General features: G+C 54.6%; 2 protein-coding genes across 2 annotated transcripts in view; both read right to left on the bottom strand.

Annotated features, from left to right (window-relative positions):
* Nucleotides 1-441: 441 nt before the first annotated feature.
* TNFRSF6B (TNF receptor superfamily member 6b) lies at nucleotides 442-11,215 on the bottom strand. The gene is made up of 6 exons (XM_054391906.1): nucleotides 11,088-11,215; nucleotides 8,401-8,576; nucleotides 7,736-7,806; nucleotides 6,769-7,147; nucleotides 4,084-4,281; nucleotides 442-719 (listed from the first exon to the last, which is right to left on the bottom strand). The coding sequence occupies exons 1-6, from the start codon at nucleotides 11,213-11,215 to the stop codon at nucleotides 442-444; spliced, it is 1,230 nt and encodes a 409-aa protein (XP_054247881.1).
* A 10,241-nt stretch (nucleotides 11,216-21,456) lies between these two features.
* RTEL1 (regulator of telomere elongation helicase 1) overlaps nucleotides 21,457-22,810 on the bottom strand; it is a 47,209-nt gene continuing 45,855 nt past the window's right edge. Inside the window, exon 33 of the mRNA XM_054391878.1 lies at nucleotides 21,457-22,042. Within this exon, the coding sequence (XP_054247853.1) occupies nucleotides 21,846-22,042 (197 nt within the window). The 3' untranslated portion in view covers nucleotides 21,457-21,845. The remainder of the gene's footprint in view (nucleotides 22,043-22,810) is intronic.

Here is a 22,810-nt window from a genome sequence, read left to right as displayed (position 1 = left end):
ACCCACCAAAACTCCTCCAGGAACCAAACCCAAGCAGCTTCAAACCAGGGTCTTTGCTGTAAAGGAGGAGCTGGGATCTTCCCCAAGAGAATCATGTTCCTGGCCTCATGTTTCTCTCCTGTTGAAATATTGACCATTGCTGCAGGCTGGAGAAGCAGCTGCTGGCACAGAAGGAGCTCCCAGGAGCTGCACTGTCTGCTGGCACCAGGATGTGGAAGCTCACAGAATTCCATCCTGGAGTAGCAACCAGCCCAGGCAGAGCCCCAGCGTGGTTCGACCTAACCCACAGCTCCTCACAGAGTGAGGTTTGGAAAGGTGAATAAATTAATGAAGCCATGGGAGATTAAAAGAAAACAACACATCAACCCAACCCAACCAACCAACCCACCCAACCCAGCCAGCAGCCAAGCAAAACCTGCCCAGGGGGTGCAGTTTGTGTGCTCAGTGGAGCAGGAAGCGCTGGCGGAGCTTCTCCTCCACGGAGTGCAGCCTGGTCGCCCGCAGAGCCTCCAGCAGCTCCCTGACCACCTCGGGGTGCTCTTCTCTGAGGTGGGTGAGGAAAGTCCTGAACTTCTCCTGCAGGGCTGCTTTGGTGCCCGGTGCCTGCTTCCTTGGGGAGCCCTCCAGGATCTGCTGCAGGCGCCTCAGCTTCCTGACGGAGATGTTCTGGTAGGCCACAAAGTCTATCATGGCTTGCTTGCAGTCCTCATCTCCTAGGGCTGCTGGGGCAAGACCAGCCAGAGGTTAGAGGCAAGGGGACTGTGGGACAGAGAGGTGGGAGCTGCCCCATCTCTGGAACCATTCCAGGTCAGGTTGTTCTGAGCAACCTGCTCTGGCTGCAGCTGTCCCTGCTGGCTGCAGGGGCTTGGACTGGACGGCCCTGAAAGGTCCTTTCCAACCCACACCAGGCTGTGACCCTGTGACATTGTCATAGAATCATAGAATCAAGAAGGTTGGAAGAGACCTCAAAGATCATCGAGTCCAACCTGTCACCCTAAACCTCATGACTATCTAAACCATGGCACCAAGTGCCACGTCCAATCCCCTCTTGAACACCTCCAGGGATGGTGACTCCACCACCTCCCCGGGCAGCACATTCCAATGGCCAACCACTCTCTCTGGGAAGAACTTTCTCCTCACCTCCAGCCTCACCTGGATGCTGTTCTCCAGCCACAGCTCAGCCCAGTGAGGCCAGCTGGGAAACCTGCCTCTCACAAGCCAGCTTCCAGGCTGAGCTCTCACAGCCACAGACACCCAGGACCACCAGCTGGGGACCACCTGCCCAGCTCTGCCCACACAGGTGGGTGCCAGGCAGAGCTTGAGTCCCTGCCCGAGGACACAGTAGCTCCTGCTCATCCTTTGCATAACCAAGGGGAAGGGGAGTGCCCTGCATCCAGCTCTGGGGCTGCCAGCACAAGAGGGACCTGGAGCTGCTGGAAGGGGTGCAGAGGAGGCCACCAAGATGATCAGAGGGCTGGAGAACCTCCCCTGTGGGGACAGGCTGGGAGAGTTGGGGCTGTCCAGCCTGGAGAAGAGAAGGCTCCAGGGAGACCTCAGAGCTGCATTTCAGTATCTGCAGGGGACCTACAGGCAGGCTGGGGAGGGACTGTTCAGAAGGGGCTGTGGGGATAGGACAAGGGGCAATGGTTTGAGACTGGAGCAGGGGAGGTTTAGGTTGGACACCAGGAGGAAAATCTGCACAGGGAGGGTGGTAAAATGCTGGAACAGGCTGCCCAGGGAGGATGTGGCTGAGGCCCCATCCCTGGAGACATTCAAAATTAGACGATGTAGTCTGAGCAGCCTGCTGTAGTTGGAGGTGTCCCTGCTGAGTGCAGGGGGGTTGGACAAGATGCCCTCTGGGGGTCCCTTCCAGCCTGGTCATTCTGTGATTCTGTGCCAGCAGGTGTGGTGTGGGACAAGTGGGACAGAAGGAGCCTTTTGCCAGTGGAAGAAGGGAGATGGAAGGGAGAAGAAGAAGAAAAGCCCCATAAGGACATCACTAAGTGGCCAAAGCCCAGCTCTACCCTGGAGTGCTGGCTCCAACCCTTGCTGAGCTTGGATTTCCCAGAATTGCCCATCCTATAGTGGGGACTTAGAAAACAACACCTAAAAATTCCTGTGCTTTGGAAGGAGGTGGAGATCCCTATTGCATGCTCCTCCCCAGCAGGGAGCAGGGGCATAGGGACACTCCAGCAGCTGCAGGAAGGGTTTACACACAGCATTGTTTTTCCTGGAAGTTTCTATTTCCCTGTGCAGATTTGGATATCCCAGGACAGGACAAGCCCCAGGCACAGCCTCAGCTGGGGACTTCTGGACAGATCTAGTCCCAGTTGGCTGAAGTGCTGCTGGAGTTCATCCAGCCTGAGAAATGGAATCTGAAAGAAGTTCTCAGGAGCTCAGGGCTAAATCATTATTCAATCTAGAAAAGACTAACTCATTTTCCTGACCCCAATTGGGTTCACTGGCTGTAGTGAGCTGGGTTGAGCTTCCTCACTCAGATTCTGCCTCTGAGCACCCTTGGGGTGAGATAGAATTGCTCCCTCAGAGCAGGGAACAGGGCAGGTGCCCCGAGGGAAGTCACAGAATCCCAGCATGGTGGGGCTGGAAGGGACCTCTGGAGATCATCCAGTGTAAAGCCTTTCTTCCATCAAGATGAGGGCTGACAGAGAAAGCTTTGATAAAAGCTTCTCCACCTATGCTGACAGAGCAGGGAGGGATGTGGTGGAGTTCCTATTGCTGGAGGTTTTTCAGGATGTGGTACTGGAAAATCTCCTCCAGCCTCCATTCCCTTGAAAGGTTGCAGCAGATGAACTTTCTAAGCCCCTCCCAGCCTGGCCTGGTCTATGGCTCTGTGACTGAGCACTTTTGGAGGATGAAGGGTGTAGGTTCACTTGATAAGTTCACTTGAATGTGTCTCCCATGTGTCTTGGGACACTTGGGACCACTCAGGGTAGAGCAAGTGGTCCAAAACAGCTTCCTGCTTCACCTCACCCAGCATCAGACCTGGAGAAGGTTTCAGTCCCTTTCTCATCCCCTCAACTTGTTGGGATTCGTACTACAATGCACCCCTGGAGCCAGCCCATTACCCTCCCTCTCTCCTTTGCCTTTTGCTTTTCCCTAGAAAGGTTGGGACAGAGGATCCTTGAGGTCTCTTCCAACCTGAATTCTGTGACTCTGCTACTGGTGGCTGCTGCCCCAACTTCAGCCTCAGCACTCCTCTTGCACCTTCACAGTGACACAGCTGACACCAGATCTCTGCTTTTTTCACCCAACAGGTCATGTCCCACCCTTGGCTCAGCTCTGAGGAGCCTTGGACTCTGCTCCATCCAGCCTGCACAAGGCAAGGTTGCAGCAGCAAAAGCTTCCTGGAAACCAGGCTGAAAGCTGAGAAGTGAGCAGAAGTGGCAGGTCAGAAGCCCAGCTGGGTGACTCTGCCCTTCACAGCCCACATCTCACATCTCCAACAGCCATCCCTTATCACCAGGAGCTATCAGTTACAACCCAACGGCTGCCAAAGCTCTCCTTGTGTCCCAGCATTCCCAGTTATCCTGCTTCCTGGTATGAACTGCCAGGACTTCACTGCCAGCTCTCTGTTCTGGCTGAGCCAGGAGCCTGCATGGGCTGAGCCCTGCCCCCTGCCCCTGTGCCCCAGGCCCTGCCTGCAGGGGAGGAAGGCAGACAGCCCATGTTTGATGCAGCAGGGACGTCTCCATGCCTTTAGCAGCTACTCCACCTCCTAGGGCAATGGTTTGAAGCTGGAGCAGGGCAGGTTTAGGTTGGACATCAGGAGGAAGTTCTGCACAGTGAGGGTGGTGAGATGCTGGAACAGGCTGCCCAGAGAGCTGGTTGAGACTCCATCCCTGGAGGCATCCAGGGTCTAACTTCATATGGCCCTGAGCAACCTGCTGTAGTTGGAGGTGTCCCTGCTGACTGCAGAGCGGTTGGACAAGATGCCCTTTGAGGAACCCTTCCAGCCCCAAGCATTCTATGGTTTTGCATCTAAGCAGGAAGAAGTCAACCAAAAATTCATTGTGGGCCTGACAGCATCTGGTCCTGGGGTGCCCCCACCTGCCCCCAGCTCACCTGGGCCCTGTGTGCTGTTCCTTCTCTCCAGCCTGCAGGAGGTGCAGAGGGTGTCGTGGTACTGGTTGCCCTGCACGTTGGTCACCATCCCCTGCTGCTCACAGTCCTGGTGGGGCTGGCAGGGCTGGGTGTGGGAGGAGGAGGAGGAGAAGAAGCCAGGGGGGCAGACGTGGCACTGGGTGTTCTCAAAGGGGGTACCTGTGCATGGGGAGAGGAAGAGGAGGCTGTCAGGCCAGGGGGGCAGACTGGCAAAGGAGCAGAACCTGCTGGCAGGACAAAGTGTGCCAAACACCATTCACAGTCCCAGCCTGGTGGGGTTGGAAGGGACCTCTGGAGCTCATCCAGTCCAACCCCCTGCTTCAGCAGGGCACCCACAGCAGCTTGCCCAGGAGCACAATGGCCGGGGGGGGGTTGGAAGCTCTCCAGAGAAGGAAACTCCACAACCTCTCTGAGCAGCCTGCTGCAGGGCTCTGCACTCTCACACCAAACAAGTTTCTCCTCATGGAACCTCCTGGCTTCCACTTTGTGCCCATTGCCCATTGGCCTGGCCCTGGGCACCACTGGCAAGAGTCTGGCCCCAGCCTCTTGCCCCCCACCCTTTAGCTTTTGGTGAACATTGCTCAGATCCCAGAAAAGAATGGACAGGCCAAGGCCAAGGGTGACACTTTGGAAGTGGCCATGGGCTGTGACTGCCCTGGGAGGCAGACATCCTCTTGCAGGGCAAACAGCAGCTCCTGCCCAGCCAGCTCCCCACCAGAGCATCTGACACAAAGGGATCAACTGTCACCAGCTGCCAGGCTCAAAGGGACATCCCAGCTGCTTCTGGGAAGGGCAGCTCCTGAGCAGGAGACACCAGCTGTGGGGATAGGTGACCTCGGTGCCAGAGCAGCCCTTTGATTCTCAGCACAGTCAGGAGGCTCCCAACCAACTGAGAGTAAAAGTTGCTGAGAGGGTGAAAGCTCCACTGCAGTTTCCCACCCAGGCTCCAGAAAGCACCTGAAGACAGCAGAGTTTCACCTGGCCTGGGAACTTGGAGCTCTTCTCTGCTGTGCATGGAAGGACTTCAAAAGCTTCCACACTTGAGGGCATGAAGCAAGACACTGCTGGTTCTGCTGATGCTTACCAGGCTGTGTCGTCCTACCAGGCTGTGTTGTCCACAGCTGCTGGGGGTTGGAAGGGACCTCTGGAGCTCATCCAGTCCAGCTCTCTACTAAAGCAGAGCACCCACAGCAGCTTGCCCAGGAGTACAATGGCCAGGGGGGGTTGGAAGCTCTCCAGAGAAGGAGACTCCACATTTTTCCAGACAGAGCCATTCTGAATTGCCAGTCAGAGCCCCAGCCTTGGTGGCTGAGAGCAGAGAGTCCTAGGCAGGCTGCACTGTTAGACACTGCACACACACAACTGGGGGCAGCTGAGGGGGAACTGAGCAAACTGGGAAACAATGGAGAAAGAAACCCTTAACATCCCCTGTGACTGCCATGGCACTCTGGGACGTGGTTTAAAGGCCACAGCAGTGTTGGGCCAGTGGTTGGACTTGATGATCTCAGAGATCTTTCCCAGCTGAAGCAATTCTATGGTTCTATGACATCCCAGCAGGGGATGGAGTCCTGGACTCAGGAATCTGCCCCCAGACATGAATGGAAACAAGGCTGAGGGCTGCTTTGGAACCTGTCCAGGTATCAGTGTCCTGTTTTGAATGCAGCCTCCCCAAAATACTCAAGGAAGCCCAGGAAACCCCAGCCCCACAGCTGCACATGGCCACCAGCTCTGCCCCTGCACCCTTAGCAGCCCTTTTCAGCCCAGGGAAGCAAAGTTCCCAGCTCCCTGCCTCGAGGAAAGGGAAGCTGGCAGAGGAGCAGGAGCTGCTTAGACCTTTCCACCTGCCTGCAGCCAGGGCAGGGTGAGCTGCTGCTCCTGGCAGTGGGGACTGGCTCTGCCTGTCACAGCAAGTGAAGCAGGGAGCCAGGCTCACTGTGTCCCATCTGAGCCTGGTGCTGGGGATTTCAAAGCAAAAAAAAATGGGGGAAACCCCCAAAGATCACTCTTTGGAAAGAAGCCAAGAGCAGTTTCACAGCCGAGCAAGGGTGGCAGTGTGCTGGTGAGCAAAGAGGGAGCAGGTCAGGCTGTGGGCAACCATCACCTGCCCTGTTCCTCCTTGACTTTTAGCTCCACTGGAGATTATGGGATGTGGCAGGAGCCTTGTGAGCATGTGCATTGCCACAGCCACCCAGTGAGGTACTTGTCATAGAGCTGTTTGGGTTGGAGAAGGCCTCTAGGATCATCCAAGTCCAACCAGCAACCCAGCACCACCACGGCCACAGGTTTGTTGAACACCTCCAGGGACGGGGACTCCACCTCCTCCCTGGGCAGCCTGTGCCAATCCCTGACCACTCTCTCAGGAAGGAAATTTTTTCCTTATCTCCAACCTAACCCTCCCCTGGCACAATTTCCGGCCATTTCCTCTCTTTCTGTCACTTTATATTGGAGAGAAGATCCCAACCCCCACCCCACTCCAGCCTCCTTTCAGGGAGCTGTAGGGAACCAGAAGGTCTCCCCTCAGCCTCCTCTTCTCCAGGCTGAACACCCCCAGCTCCCTCAGCTGCTCCTCCCCACCCTCTTCTCCAGACCCTTCCCCAGCTTCCTTGCCCTTCTCTGGCCCTGCTCCAGCCCCCCCAGTGCCCTTACCCAGCTTCTCTACTCCGGAGCCTGGCGGGCACTCAGAGTGCCTGATGCAGAACTCCATCTCTGAGTAGTAGCCTTCCTGGCACTGGCAGACTCTGTTGTGGGTGGAATTGCACTGCAGCACCTCCAGCTGCTTCTCCTCACAGATGACGTTGCAGTACCTGCACTTCTCCAGGTAGTTCCAGTACTGAGTGTAGTGCAGATCCGGGCAGGGCTGGCACACAGTCTGGCTGTTCCTGCTGCAGTGCTGTGCCACGAAGGTGCCCGGTGGGCACTGCTGGCAGGTCAGCTTCTCCTGGGTCACAGCATCCTTCCACTGGTAGGTAGGCTGAGCACTGCAGCTGAGCTCAGCCAGGACAAGGAGGAGAGGGACAAGCATCCACTGTAGCAGAGACAGCACAGAGAGACCTCAGTTTGGCCTCTGGTGGAGGCAGGAGCTGCAAGCGTGGCTGCAGAGGCAGGATGGCAGCCACGGTGCCTTCCTGCCACAGCTGGAACTGCTTCAGCTCTCCCTGTGTTACAGCATCCCTCACTGTGGTGGAGGCAAGAAATTGTTCTACCACCCCAGGCTGCCCTCGACGCCAAGGGTAGCACAGTGGTGGCACTGGGAACCAGCCACTTCCCCTTCACCCTCTGCTTGCCAGCCCAGGAGGCAAAGCATCCTTCTCAGACCAAGCTTCCCAACTCCACCTCGGGCTGCCTTCCCAGCCCCAGCTCCCTCTTTCAGCACTAAGAGCAGCTCCAGCACAGCCTCCTCCTCCTCCTCCTTTCATCCCAGTCCGTTCCCCGCTGGCTGGGGTAAGACCTTTGCAGGTCAAGCAGCAGAGGAGTTTTCCGAGCTAGCAAACACTTAAAATGCTCCAAGGAAGCTTCCGACTTCCTTGGCAACCCGGATCCTCTGTGTAACGCCAGAGGATCCCAGAGTCCTCTTCATCCTGTTCCAAGCACGTGTGCCCAAGCGGCAGCTTACCTTAGCTGAGTGCCTCAGCCTCAGCGTGTGGCAGGGAAGCATAGCACCGAGGGCTTCCCAGCACCGCGATCAGAAACCTGGGCAGACAGAGAAGGTCCCTCAGAGGCTGGTGCTGAGAAGAGCTGGGCTGGAGCTTCTCTCTGGAGCGGCAGCAACACGATCCAGCCGTTCAGCTTGAGAGCAGAAAGAGAAATAGGGGTGAGAAGCACTGGGGAAGGCTGAGGTGTCTCCCGTGCTTTGCAGCCGTCCTGCCTCCGGCAGCTGCCAGCTGTCCCCAGCCCAGGGTCCCCAGCAGCCTTACAGAGCCGGGGGCAGGCTGGGACCATGCTCCAGACGCGTACCCGTGGGGGGATGCGGGCGGGGGAAGCATCCCGTTACATTTCATTTGCTGGGACAGGCTGCCTGCCCTCCCGCCCTCCCTTCTTCCATCCTAACCCCCCAAGCACCGGCTGCCCACCCTCCCCATCCCATTCCCTGGGTCAGACTGCCTGTCCTATCCCATCGGTCCCGTTTCCCTTTCTCCTCATTTCTCCTTTGCCAATCCCATTCCCCGGGACGGACTGCCTTGCCTATCCCATGCCATCTCCGGGACCAGCTGCCCGCCCGCCCTCCTTCCCCTCCCTCCCTCCCTCCCCTCCCCTCCCCCACCCCATTCCTCCCCTCACCTCCCTGCTCCTCGCCGTTCCCTTCTCCGCCAGCACCTTTATACCCCTCGGCAGCGGCACGGAAAGGTTTCTCCTTACGCAGCATCCCTTCCTCCCCCGCCCCGCCCCCGCCGTGCTCCCCCCTCCCCAGCCCCTCGCTGCTCTCCCGCCGCCGTTTCACTGCCGGTGGTCCCGACCTGCGGGTGGGATTCGCTTGCTTGCAGTTAATGGCCCAGGGACTTTGCTGAGGGTTCTTATGATTTCTGTTATTTTTTATTTTGCCTGGGGAGAGGCAGGGAAATCCCCCCCCCCGACAGCGCTGTAAATGTCAAACAACTTCCCCGTAACAGCCTCCACTTGCTTGCTGGGGAACAGTTTGCCCCCAGACGCTGCCCAGCTGTGCCAGTTCTGGCTGTGAGCGCTGGAACTGGTGCCACGGGGCTGTTCCGGCTGCGAACATGAGTAACTCCCCTGCTCTGCCCAGGGGCTCTGGGGTGAGTCCCCATCCTGCCTGCCCCCCGGCAGGAGGACACCGCCCCTGTGAAACAGCTCCGGCTTTGGGCTGTGGCACGGCCCTGGCACTAGCTCAGAATTTCTCTTGCCCTTTGACGAGCAGCAAGGACAACTCTCAACCCCAGCTCTGGCACTGAGCCCCTCGGCGTTGCCTTATGTAGGATCACAACACCCAGCAGCTGAGGAGGTGGCAGCTCAGTGCTTTACAGGTGAGACTCTGCCACAAACCTCAGACTCCCAAGGCTTAGAGCTCAACCTCGCAGGTGGAGGGCTCAGCAGAGCCCCAGGGGAGGGCGTTGGGTCAGCAGCTGCCTGCTCTGCACTGCCCCTGCTTAAATCCAGCTCACTCCTGGCCTTTGTCCTCCAGATTCCCTCTGAAGGCAAACCCCCCATGGGCAGCTCTACATAGAGCTCAGAAGCTCACACTGGTAAGATCACCACCCCTCTGCTCCAGCTGGAGCTGCCCTGGCCCCCCACAAGCACAGGGGGAAGGAGAACAGCAACACAGAATTGCCTCTCTCCTAGGTGTAGAAGATCCTCACCCAGCCCCTGGTGAGCACAGCCCCCTCTGGACCTGAAAACTCACCTTTTTGTTCCTTTCCAGACATCAGCTCCCAGGCATGGGGCCACAAGGCAGAGCAGAAGGAAGAAGCTGCAACTCGATTCCAAAGAGCGAGCTGAGAAAAACAGTTCAGCTTCTTTCTTAACATTCCCAGCAAAGCGAAGAGACTTGGACAGCACTCAGCTGGAACTCCAGAAGGCTTTGTTCTCTACCTTCATCTGTGCAAGATAAAGCAGGATAACAAAGGCTTTCCTTGATCAGAAGCAAAGCATCCAAGAAACCTGGCTAAAGGCCAGCAGCAGCCCAGGGACACACATGGAATTCTCCAGCAGTGCCACACAGAGACACCAAAGCCTCTAAACCATTCTCCCTCGAGCCATGTTTCCTGGAACTGCTGTTGGCAGCCTTGCTGCTCCCAGGGCAGCTTCTGGTGTCTGCTCTGAAGACCTCCAACAATCAGAACACCAGCTTCTGACAGCAGCCACACTTGGTACCCTCATTGGCCTGGGAACAAATATCTCCTCACTGCTTGAGCTCCAAGAAAGGAATTCCACCTGCCCCCAGGGAATACAGACTGCTTTTATGTCCCAATTTGTATATCTCAAGCATCTTCCATTGATCCTATGGATGTCCTCTGCTCTGCTGGGTAGCTCAGGCCAACAGAGCATCACAGGGACACTGAGTTTGGGCAGTGGCTGACTCTGTGCTGGAAGTCCCTACATCAAGAGGTGCTCCTGACAGTGTTTAGAGGTGTTGCACACATGGTCAAGCTGTGGGTCTGAAGCACAGCCCTACAGGGAAGGATATCTCTTCTCTGCCAGGAGCTGGGCTTCTTATGTCCCCAGCTTAGAATCCCAGAGTGGTTTAGGTGGGAAAGGACCTTTCAAGCTCATCCAGTCCAACCCCCTGCAGTCAGCAGGGACACCCCCAACCAAACAACCCCAGCCCCAAACAACCTGACCTACAATGGTGCCAGGGATGGGGCAACTCCTGCCCCTCTGGGCAACCTGGGACAGGCTCTCACCACTCTCACTGTCACACATTTCTCTCTTCTCTCTGGTCTGAATCTCTCTCTTTGAGTTCAAACCATCACCTCTTGTCCTGTCCCACAGGCCCTGCTCAGAAGTCTGTCCCCAGCTTTCTGATGGGTTCCTTAAAGACCCAGAGTTCCCAGAAGGCCTTTGCACACTTGTTCCCTCTGTGCATGATCACATCTCCCACATGATCCTCATGCTACAGCCCACACACAGACCCCTCACCTCCAGCCCTCACTCACTGGGGCTGTGCAGGGGGAACCTCTGGGACTTTCTTGTTCAGGCTGCTAAAGATCAAACCTGACAGCAGCTAAACACACAATTTACAGAGAAAACGAAGCCAGCCCAGTCTGCTGCTACCCAGAAAGAGAAGAAAACCCCAGTGGGCAGCAGCCATCCTCCCCTCAGTCCAGTTTCTCCTCATCAAGAGAACACTTTGAGCTGCCTGAAAAGCAGAAGGTGTCTCTGCCAGTGCCGGGGTTGGGGGGAGTGGTGGTGGAACTGGATGATCTTCCAGGTCCCTTCCAAGCCAAACCACTCTATTAATCTGTGGATCCGTGAATCCTTTGGGGCATCAGCAGAGCCTGGGCTGTGCCCACCTGCATCCTGCAGCCAGCAGGGGCGGGCTGACTCTCACAGCCCGCTCCGAGGTGGATTCCAGCTGTGCTGCTGGTTTGTGCCGACAGCGATGCACAGCGCCTCTGGCTGTGATCCCTGAGCCAGGCATCCATGCTTCCTCAGCATGCATCAGCAGCTTGGGCAGGCTGCACAGCTCCCCCGGAGCTGAGGCACACCCTGGGGATATTGCTGCTGGGTGAGACTCCTCTTTAGCCTGACCCAAGCAAGCAGCCCTACTCTGCAGCCTACTTGGCTGGAGAGCTGAAGTGAGACCTCTTCTTCCCCGAGGCTCATCCCCCCCAGCCTGGCATTTCAGAGCAGCCTTTGCCCCACAGCACGTTTCCCTTCCTGGTAAGCAGAAAGCTGATCTCAGTTTTCCTACCCTGGGTTTCACATGGCTCTTTCTGCTGCTAGCAGCCTTCCTGCTGACACATCTGCAGTTTTCCAAGAAGCTGCAGCAGAAACAGGTCACCCAACCTTCTGCAAACTCATGAGCTGGCTGCAGTGATGCAGAGTCACACTGGCATGTTTGCAAAAGGGTTGCTCACAGGAGCTGATCTGCACAGGCTGAGGTCTTCTCCAGCTCCCCCAGTGGGGAATGAAAAGCACCAAAGGATCAGAGGATGGTGGAGGTTAGAAGGGACCTCTGGAGATCATCAAGGGAAGGTCACACAGGAACAGGTCCAAGTGGGTTGGGAATGTCTCCAGAGAAGGAGACTCCACAACCTCTCTGGGCAGCCTGCTCCAGGGCGCTCACACTTACAAAGTTTTCCCTCCTGTTTCCCGGGCACCTCCTCTGCTCCAGCTTGCCCCCAGTGCCCCATGTGCTGTCCTTGGACATCCCTGAGCAGAGCCTGGCTCCAGCCCTGCACATCTTTCTCCCCAGCAATGGGGGCAGCCCTCAGGCTGCTCTGCTCCAAGCCCCAGCTCCCTCAGCCTGGCCTCACAGATGTTCCACTGCCCATGGATCTTTTTCTGCCTCTTCTTTTCCTTCCTTGCCCAGTCAACCTCCCTGGGATCACCACCCTGAACCACTGCTGACCTTCTGACTTACAGAGGTAGCTTAGATGAGGAATTCAGCCTCATCCTCTCCTGGCTCTGACTTCACCTCTCCACACAGGGCATCATTTCACACTTGGAGCATCAGGCTGTCCAGCAGCTTGGCTTCTCCAAATTCCTCTGGCAAAAAAAAAAAAAAACAACACAGATTTCTGAGGAAAAAAAAAAAACAAAACTGAAAAGCAAAGAAATTCCTCCCTCTGTGTCAGGAGCTACTGCTTCAGCAGACACAACTCATCCCTTTCCTGACTCAAGAGTCACTGTGTTGGTTTTGGTCTCCTTCCCAACTCCTTTGAGCTTTACTTAAGGAATGCAGCAGGAAAAGGTCTCACTCCATGACACACCACTGGAGACATCATTCCAGGTACAGTCATAGCACTGGAGGGCAGGGGAAATCAAGAGAGATCAGCACCAACTTCCTTCATGATTGGTAACCCCTGTGTCATTTGCTTCCCAAATCAGCAGGGTGTGTCTGTGCTGCCTTTGCTTTTCCTAGAGCACTCTGCTTGGAGCACTTCCTCTAACCACTTGAAGAGTCTTCCTGAAACAATTTCTGTTTCATCTTTCTGGTCTTCACAATTAATGTCCTGCCTCTGTCCCTCCTCCCTGTAGCTCCAGCCAGTCCCACAGTGACAAAGGATCACATCCCAACAGCTGGCTCCTGAAGATGCTCCTCTTCAAGGTTTTGTTGGAAGCAGCTTCATTGCTGGGGCAGATGTGGAGGAAGCAGCACTTCAAACACACCTAGGAGGACCAGCACTGAGGTCATGAAGGGTTCGGTGACACACAAGCCTCCAGCTGCTTCTGTGGAAGTCAGGCTGTGGAAATGTGCAAGCAGTGCTGCTGGGGCAACCTGCCCTGGGCAGCCTGTGAGCATCACCTTGCTCAGCTGCTGGGCAGAGGCTGGAGAGCTGGGAACAGGAAGGGCCAGAGGTCTGCTCCCAGGTTAGAGAAAAATCACTGCTGGGCATCCCCCAGGAACCAGGGATGGCTGCAGTGGAAGCCCCTCCTGAGAGGCAGGGGGTGGCTGTTCAGGGATGTGAACTCATCTGCAAAGAGAGACCTTGAGCCCTCCCCTCAAGTTCCGAGCTGCCTTCTCTCACAGAAGGAGGTCCTCTGGCTCCACAGTAAAGGCTGCTGCAGGACACCAGCACAGAGTCCCTTTGCCTGGTTGGCTCCTGCAATGGATTGCCAAAGCTTCTCAGAAACCCTCTGCAAGGCAGGTCAGGCATGAAGGGTTGGTTCCATTCTCTTTGCCATCCCAGCTAAGGGATGAGCAGCTAAGCTGCAGACAAGGACAACCAGCAGGCTGGCTGCTGTCCCATCACCAGGGCAGCCTGACATCCACCTGCCCTGGGTGGGAGAAGCTGCCAACAAGGAACCAGCCCTCCAGACCTGCCCCAGTGCCATCCCCACCACACCAGAAAGCAGCCCCAAACACCAGAGCAACTCCAAACTGCTCCCAGCTGCACAGGGAGGGCAGACTCACTGCTGGGGACACTGGAAGGTTCCAGAGCTTCTCAGGGTGGGTTCCCACCAGTGAAATCTCTTCAGCAAGATGATCCAAACGCTGAGGAGTAAAAGGAGGAACGTGCAAAGCTCTTGAAGGCACCAAGAGCTTTTTAACATGGTTCCTCTGCACTGTCTCACCACCAACAGAGCATTCCCAGGTAGGAAGTCTCTCCAGAGCTGAAACAAGTCCAGCAGCAAGGAAAAAGCACAGCAAGAAAACTATTTGAGAACAAAAAAAACCCCAAATGAGTGTGCTGGTCCTTGTGCCAGCAAGCCAGAGATACCTCAGCTCCCTCATTGACCCAACAGCATTGCTGCAGCCCACAGCAGACACTCCAAAGAGCTGAGCCTAAACAAAGCCAGCGCTGGGCTGCCTCTGAAGATGCTCAGAGCTCATCTCCTGTGCTGTGGTTTCCCTCCAGCGGCACAAGCAGCAAGCTGCAGCTCTGCCCAGGCACTGAAGGATCTTGGCACTCAGTAACTCTCCACTGCTCTCAGCCTTCCCCTTCCATCCCTCAGCCAGCCTGGAGAATGCACCAAAAAGTCCAACCCAGGGAGCTGCCTGGAAGTTGCTGCAGGTCCTGTCCCACGTGAAGAACACAGAGAATGGCTTAGGTTGGAAGGGAACTGCCCCCCAGCACCTGAAGGGATCCTCCAGGAAGGCTGCAGAGGGACTTCTCCCGAGGGTGTCAGAGGCAGGCCAAAGGGGAATGGCTTGGAGCTGAGGAAGAAGTTCTTCAGTAGGAGGGTGGTGAGACTCTGGCACAGGTTGCCCAGGGAGGCTGTGGATGCCTCCTCCCTGGAGGCGTTCAAGGCCAGGCTGGATGAGACCTTGAGCAAGCTGGGATGGTGGGAGGTGTCCCTGCCCATGGCAGGGGGTTGGAGCAGATGACCTCTGAGGTCCCTTCAAACCTGAGCCATTCTATGAATGGAATCCTGTGCTCAATTCTGTCAAACAAAGCAATTCCCATGTCCAAAATCCCAGAGGATGAACCTTCCAGGGCCCCTGGGATTTAATATCCAACAATTTCCTCTCTGACAAAATGTAGTTAATGAGAGAATGCTTTTATTTAAAGTTTAACTTGATGAACGACAGCTACTGGAGATGGAAAACAGACTCAACTTTTCAGGCTAACCCCTGAAACCCAAACTGCTCCCAGAGGGGAGGGACTAAGGAATTTTAACCCATCCTGGTTTATTTTAATATCAACTAAAATCCTTTTGTTTTTCCTTCTTGGAAAGCAAACACAACAGAAATAACACTGAGCAGCAAACAAAGCCTCCTGAGAAGCACTTTGCAAAGGATGCTAGCAGGAGGGAAGGGACCAGGCTTTGGAGTGCCCAGCAAATGCCAAGCAGTGCTCACACTCACTGCCCACCCACGGGAATTGGTCTTCAGAAGATCATCTTTTCAGGCTCTTCCACGGGGGAGAGCAGCTGCTGCCAGGCACCACCAGCAAATGTGAATCCCTCCTTCCAGGAACACCCTCTGGGAGGGAGGGGCAGTGTGGGCTCCTCAATTGGCCAGCTCAGCTCCACTGCCCAGGGTTCTCCCAGGATCTGGTGTCTCCTGAAGAGCTCAGTGAGTGACAACCACCTCCAGGATATCAACTTCCAGTCCAACAGTGGCCACAGGAGAATTTAAAGGCTAACAGAGAAAACAAAACTTCTGACTTCCAGCAGAAGACATAAGTCTGCTGGTGCTGAAGACTGAGACCTTTCAGACTCAGCCACCTTGGCAGGAAAAAATGAGAGGTGCTGGTGTGCAGGATGGCAGCCAGAGCCAAGGAGCAGAAACAGGGAGAGGAGGCTTCACCCTGCCCTGCCCAGCTCCAGCACAGCCTGCTCCTGCTGGTACCAAGCACTTGTCCCTGTCTGAGATCAGACCAAGAGGTCAGGCACGAACAGCCTCCTCCTCCTCACTCGGCCGAAGCACCAAGGGCACTTCTTCTCCACCTAGGATCAAGGACAGCACAAAGGACACAGTTAATCCACTGCACTTCTCTGTCAAGGGTCAGAGAGCCACAGAATGGCTTGGAAGAGACCTTCAAGCTCATCCAGCTCCAACCCCCTGCCACGGGCAGGGACACATTCCACCAGCCCAGATTGCTCAAGGTCTCATCCAGCCTGGCCTGCCAGGGGACATCCACAGCCTCCCTGGGCAACCTGTGCCAGTCTCTCCCCACCCTCACTGCAAAGCATTTCTTCCTCATCTCCAGTCTCAATCTGCCCTCTCCCAGCTCAAAGCTACTGTCCCTCATCCTGTCACTCCCAGCCCTTGCCACAAGTCCTTCCCCAGCTCTCCTGGAGCCCCTTCAGGTGCTGGAAGGCTGCTCTCAGGTCTCCCTGGAGCCTTCTCTCTTGCACTCTGAACAGCCCCACTGCTCCCAGCCTGTATCCACAAGGGAGGTTCCCCACCCCTCTGATAATCTTTGTGTCCTCCTCTAGACCCTCTCCATCAGGTCCATGTCCCTCCTGTGGTGAGGGCTCCAGAGCTGAACACAGTGCTCCAGGTGGGGGTCTCACCAGAGCAGAGGAACAGAATCACCTCCCTTGTCCTGCTGGTCACTTCTGATGCAGCCCAGGATGGAGTTTGCAGCTGTGTGGCTTGGAGTCTGTATTGGACAAGTCATTGACAGTGCCCAGGCTCTGCTATGGACCATTCTGAGCTGCTGTTCACCTGCTCTTAACAGTTGTTAACTGCTGCTCATAGGAGGAAAAAGAAAGCCTCCCTGAGGAAAAGCAGAGCTCAGCGCAGTTCTCTCAGCTCAGCTGTGACAGAGCTGGAAGACAGCTCTCCAGGAAGGAGGAAATGCAGAGGCTGGAGAACTGCTGAGGTGGAGAGGTTGGTAGTGAAGTCCTGGAAGGTGCCTGCTGAGTTCCCTGCACTGCAGCTTCCTCCTACACAGCTGAGCAGGAAGTGAGCTCCTGGGCAGACCAGGACACTGGTGAAGCACATGAGCACCAGCAAGAGTTCCACAGAGCAATCAAGGGCAGTTGTTTCTTCATCCACCCCACACCTCTCTCAGTCAACAGCAGAAGAGTGGATCCACGAGGCAACTATTCCTCAGAGCTTCCACTTGGCTGCTTCACTAACCTTAAAGTCTGGTCTTGATCCATTGTACTGGGTTCAGTTCTGGGCTCCCCAAGGTCAAGAGAGAAGGAACTACTGCAGAGAGTCCAGTGGAGACTCCAAAGCTGCTGAGGGGCCTGGAGCAGGTCTGTGAGGAGCAAAGGCTGAGAGCCCTGGGGCTGAGAGCCTGCAGAAGAGCAGCCCCAGAGGGGAGCTGAGCAATGCTCAGCAAGAGCTAAAGGAGCTGTGTGGGGCAAGAGGCTGGGGCCAGGCTCTGCTCAGTGGTGCCCAGGGACAGGACAAAGGGCAAGAGGTGTTCCAAGGGATGCTGGTAGAAATGCTCTGGTGAGACCTGCAGTGCTGTGTCCAGCTCTGGGGCTCCCGACACAAGAGGGACCTGGAGCTGCTGGGAGGGTCCAGAGGAGGCCACAAAGATGATCAGAGAGCTGGAGAGCCTCTGCTATGAAGAGGCTGAAGGAGTTGGGATTGTTCAGGCTGGAGAAGAGAAGGCTCCAGGGAGATACAGAGCTGCATTTCAGTATCTGAAGGGGACCTACAGGAAGGCTGGAGGAGGACTGTGGGGACTGGATGAGGGGCAGCGGGTTGAAACTAGAGCAAGGGAGATTTAGGATGGACATCAGGAAGAAGTTCTGCACAGTGAGGGTGGTTAAGACACTGGAACAGGTTGCCCTGGGAGGTGGTTGAGGCCCCATCCCTGGAGACATTCAAGATCAGACTTGATGTGTCCCTGGGCAGCCTGCTCTGGTTGGAGGTATCCCTGCTGCCTGCAAGGGGGTTAGACAAGATGACTCTTGAGGGTCCCCTCCAACCACATACGACCTGTGAATAGGTTCCTCAATATCCAAAAGCAACCTTGGGCTCAGGGAGTTCTAGCAAAGAGCTTTGTGGTCAAAGGATCAAGGGACAACACTCATGCCTGCCATGTTCTTCTTGCCATGTCATCTCCTTTTGGCCACTGTCAGCCAGAAGGCTGAGCTGGACAGAGCTGAGCTCTGACTCAGTTTGCTGTGTTCTGATTTTCCTGATCTTCACAAAGTTGTAGGGTTCACAAAGTTCTTCACAAAGTTGTGATGCTGTAGGGAGCATCCAGCTCCCTCAGAGCACAGCTCTGATTCACCTTTGCTGAGAAAAACAGGGAATTGCTTTCCCCTGCCATCACCTGGGGTAATGTGGGATGAAGTTTCAGGGTAACTAAAAGAGATCATTCAGGTAAGTGGCAAATATGGAAGGAATTAATTCCAAATGACCCATAGGCAGTGACTCACTTCCCCACACAGAGGTTTCTGCTGGGTGTCTCCAAAAATGGAGTCCAGGAAAGCGGCCTGAAATTGTGCCAGGGGAGGGTTAGGTTGGAGATCAGGAACCATTTCTGTCCTGCAGGAGTGGTCAGGGATTGGAAGAGGCTGCCCAGGGAGGTGGTGGAGTCCCCACATCCCTGGAGATGTTTAAAAAAACCTGTGGCCATAGCCCTTGGGGACAGGGTTTAGTGGCCATGGTGGGGCTAGGTGGAGGGTTGGACTGGATGATTTTGGAGGTCTCTTCCAAGAGAAACAACTCTAAGATAGAACAGAAGGAATGCTTCCAGCTGGAAGGGACCCACAATCATCACCTCCTCCAACTGCCTGACCTCTTCAGGGCAGAGCAAAAGCCAAAGCACACCACTAAGCACCTCCCCCAGGGAGCCCGTCCTCCCAGACAGGAATGTTTCCTGATACGCACTCTGAACCTCCCCCAGCACAGCTTTGAACTGCTCCCAAGCACTCTGCCACTGCATCCCACGGAGCAGAGCTCAGCACCTCCCTTCTCCACATCCCTTCCTTGGCAAGCTGAGGTCACCCCTCAGCCTCCTTCCTCCAAATGAGATCAAGGCTACATCCTCAGCCCCTCCTCACAGGACATTCTTTACAGCCCCTCCCTAGCTAGGCTGCTCTGGGGATGCCTTCAAGCACCTGCATGTGAACCAGTCCCATCTAGCAGACCAGAGAGTTTTAGTCCCCAGCCCAAGGGATGTGCAATCCAAGGAGTGATTAAAACACCTCAGGCTGAGCAAGCTCTGCAAGTTCTCTGAGCCATCAAACTGGGCTTGGATTTGGGCTGAAGGAGAAAACCAAGCCCTCAGAATCATCACCAAAACCCCCAAGAGCAGGGCACTCCAACTGCTCAACAGACAAGACTTCTCATTCTGTGGATTCCTGAGATGATGCAGCAGCAACTCCAAATTCCATCTTACTGGCAGAGGGAGAGAGGTTTTCCCCCAGACATGTCTAAGATCCAAGTTTCCAGGCTGAGAAAACCAAATCTCCCTGTAGGATAACAAATGCTTGCCCCACCAAAGAGCACTCCCCAGGGAGCTCCTTCTCCTCCAGAGTCAACTCAAGTCTCCAGCAGCAGAGTTGCTAAACACATGCCAGGAAAATTCCTGCCATGACTTTCCAGGAGTCTTTCTAAAGGGGAGGCTGAGGATTGAAGGCTGCAGAGGGACTGTTTGCACTTCTGTGGTTACTTCTAAAGAGGAGGTGACATCAGAAACCTCAATACCATAGAATCACAGAATGGTTTGGAAGGGACCTTACAGATCATCTAGTTCCATCCTTCTGCCATGGACAGGGACACTGTGAAAGGATGAGAGGGGAGGGACTGGAGCTTGAGGAGTGCAGATTGAGACTGGAGATCAGGAAAAAATTCTTTCAAGTGAGGTGAGGGAGACACTGGCACAGGCTGCCGAGGGAGGCTGTGGCTGTCCCCAGCCTGGAGGTATTATTCAAGGCCAGGTTGGATGAGGCCTGGAGCAAGCTGGGCTGGTGGGAGGTGTCCCTGCCCATGGATGAGCTTTAAGGTACCTTCCAAACCAACCCATTCTGTGAATCCATGAATCTTACATCAGGTGATTTGTAGGTTTTCAGATGAGGAAAAATTATGAAATTAAGCAATAAAAGGTTCAGATGTTAAAAAAAGAAGATTTTTTTTCAAGTTGACTCCACAGCTGAGCCTGCTTAGCTCTGGATTGGAAAACATGGAGACAGCTGAGGAGATGCAGAGGTGTAAAAACACAGCCTAAGGCAGAGCTCTGCCTCCAATCCCATGCAGAACATGGGAAATAAGGGAACAGGTAATAAAATCTCCCAGTGGGATTTGGGGCTTCCCTCTTCAAACAGAGGGATTCCCAGGGCTGTGCAGGGCTCTCCTCCAACAGCCCAGCTTCCTGGGCTGCCCACACCATCCTCCTGTGCCAGATGAAATTCCCCAGCAGTGCTTGCAAAGAGGCAAATCCCAGAAGCCAGGTGACCTTGAAGATGTACTTCCAGCAGGGAACACAGCAGATGCAGACACAGAATGGACACTGGTAAGAGGTACGACCCTCAGATCCACAGCGAGAGCAGGAGCAGCTTTCTAGGGGAGGGGAGAGAGGGGAGAGGTTACTCAGGTCCAGAACCACCTGCCAAATCCTCATGCATGCAACACTCCCAGTGCAGCCCAGAGAACAACCACCAGGAGCCTGAGGAGCTACCTCATTGGTTCAGACCCTGCTACAGGATCTCTTTCACATGACCTCACTCAGCCTCTCAGTGCTTCAGCTCCCCAATTAGAAACTCAGCTTAGAGCTTTGCTTTACAAGGAAGTGGCTGAGACAGGAGGGAAAAAAGCAGCCAGAAGTTCTCAGGAAACTATTACAGCATTGTGATAAGAGACAATGAAGGGCTTTCAGCCCCTCTGCAAGCAGGAGAAAGGACAAACTCTGCTTAGCAAACCACACTGATTGTAGTGGCACCTGAGCAAACACAGGCAGCCTGGACCAGAGCATAATCCTCATCTTGCTAATTTATCTTCAGTCCTATCAGAGAACTAATCACCCCCAGAACCCCACTTGATACTCACCACACTCTGACTCTGAAGAGAAGTTAGGCACAAACCCAGAGCCTGTGGGGGCCCTCCTGGTACTGGGTCCTGGTCCTTCAGCCCCTGGGAATTCATACTTGCTTCTCTGGGTACAGTGGAAGGAGGAACTCTCCTGAATTCTCTCTGGCACCTCAACCTTAACAGCAGCTGAGCAAATACAGGCAGCATTATAGTCCTCATTTTTGTAACTGACCTTGAATCCTGAGTATCAGAGCATGAATTGCCCCCAGAGCCTCACTCAATACTTACCATACTCTGGCTCCAGCTTTGGAGTGAAGATAGGCACAAATCCAGAGCCTCTGGGGGCTCTCCTGGTACTGGTTTCTGGTACTTCAGACTCTGGGAATTCAAGTTTGATTTTCTGGGCAGAGCAGGAGGAAAACTTCTCTGGCACCTCAACCTTGACATCACCTGAGCAAACACAGACAGCATTTAACAGGCCATTAAATTACCAAAATGAGGATTACACTAATCCTGATTATTAGAGCATTAATTGTCCCCAGAACCTCACTCAATACTTACCACACTCTGGCTCCAGCTTTGGAGGGAAGATAGGCACAAACCCAGAGCTTGTAAGGCCTCTCACATTGCTGATTTCTTCTGATACTTCAGACTTGGGCAATTCAAGTTTGATTTTAGTAAAAACAGGAGGAGGAAAGCTTCCTCTGAGTTTTCTCTGGTGCCTCAACCTTAACAGTGGCTGCACCTGGTGATAAGATCACCACCAAACCCCAGTATGACCCAAAGCACAACACACAGGCTCCACAAATCCACAGTCAGGTCAGGAAGTTTTTTATTGTACAAGAATCAAAACACAGCTTAAGAATTGTTTGTAATGCCACAGTGCTTGGCAACAGAACAGAACAGTGCTTTCAAACACTGAAAGGGAACTATTTTAATAGTTCTGGGGGAATTCTTCCTGGACAAAGTGGATCTTGATCCACCCTTGCTCCCATCCCTCTCAGAAGCAAGAGCTCTGCCCTTCCCCGTAACACAGGCAGGACTTTGACTTATTTCCTGTTTCCTTGCACTTCTCATCTCCCATTCCCTTTTCTCTTGCACCTGTTTGGTTTTGAACACAGTTTGGGCAGGGGCAGTTGCTTTGCTCTAGTGCAGGCAGGTCATGGCTCCCAGCTGAGGCTGCTGGACACCAGCCAGTAGCATAATAAATAAGATTCTACTTCTCAGACCAATCTTCATTCCCAGCCTTGCAAGTGGCTCTTTTCAAGCCCCAGCTCTCTGAGCTCTGAGCACTGCCTTCACCTTGCAGGTCCTGCTGGCACTGCTTCTCCTCCGCACAGTCCATGCCAGCCAGGTCTCTGCACAGCTGTCTGAAGCTCTCCTTGTGGTGAGGACGCACGAACATGCCAAACCCTGTCCAAGAGAAGAACCCAGTCAGAGGCAGAGGGGGAGAAATGCCCCTGACCCTGGAAGGCTCCTTGAGAGGATCTTCAGGTTAGTGGAACACTTGATGGCTTCACTGATGGCCTGACCAGGGGGTTTTCCTTGCCAGGGGACAGGTGAGATTCTTCTTGGCAATCCTCAATACTCAACCTCCAACCTCTTCCCTTCTCTACAGCCAAGCCTAAATCCCTGCTCCAGCCCTGACAAGTGATCAGGTGAACCCAGGTAGGCAGAGAACGCCTGACCAGGCACTTTGGGAAAGGAAGTATCTTAGTTTCTGTTTGGTTGGCAAGAATTCACAACACAACCAGAAATCCTGACAAAATCCCAAACAGGACTTAGTGCCAAGCACAATCCTACCCCAGGGTCCTCTCAGGTCACCACAGTTGCTCAGGAAAGATCTTGACTGTCTGCAAGAAAAGAGTGCTCAGGGGAGATGACTCACAGTGCCACACAGTTCATTTCCCTCCCACTCTGCACTGTCAAGACTAAGCTGAGTAGGTAATATACCAGAGGGGAAAAAGAAAAGGATTATTTTCTACAAATCTGGAGGCTGTGACATCTAATCCAGGCCAGTGGATCAGGATCTGGCATTTCCTAAAGACAACAAACAGAACCACACCAGCACTTCCCAGCACACACTGTGTGCATCATTTCCTGCAGGGGGGATCACAGCAGAGAGCTGGGAGAAGGTGGAACTGAGGGGTTACAGAGCACAAGGCAGCCCTGACCAGAGTA

This window comes from Indicator indicator, chromosome 24 (assembly GCF_027791375.1).
Source record: "Indicator indicator isolate 239-I01 chromosome 24, UM_Iind_1.1, whole genome shotgun sequence".
Lineage (NCBI taxonomy): Eukaryota > Metazoa > Chordata > Aves > Piciformes > Indicatoridae > Indicator > Indicator indicator.
The sequence above is the reverse complement of the archived record's forward strand: the minus strand, read 5'-3'. Positions and strand labels throughout refer to the sequence as shown.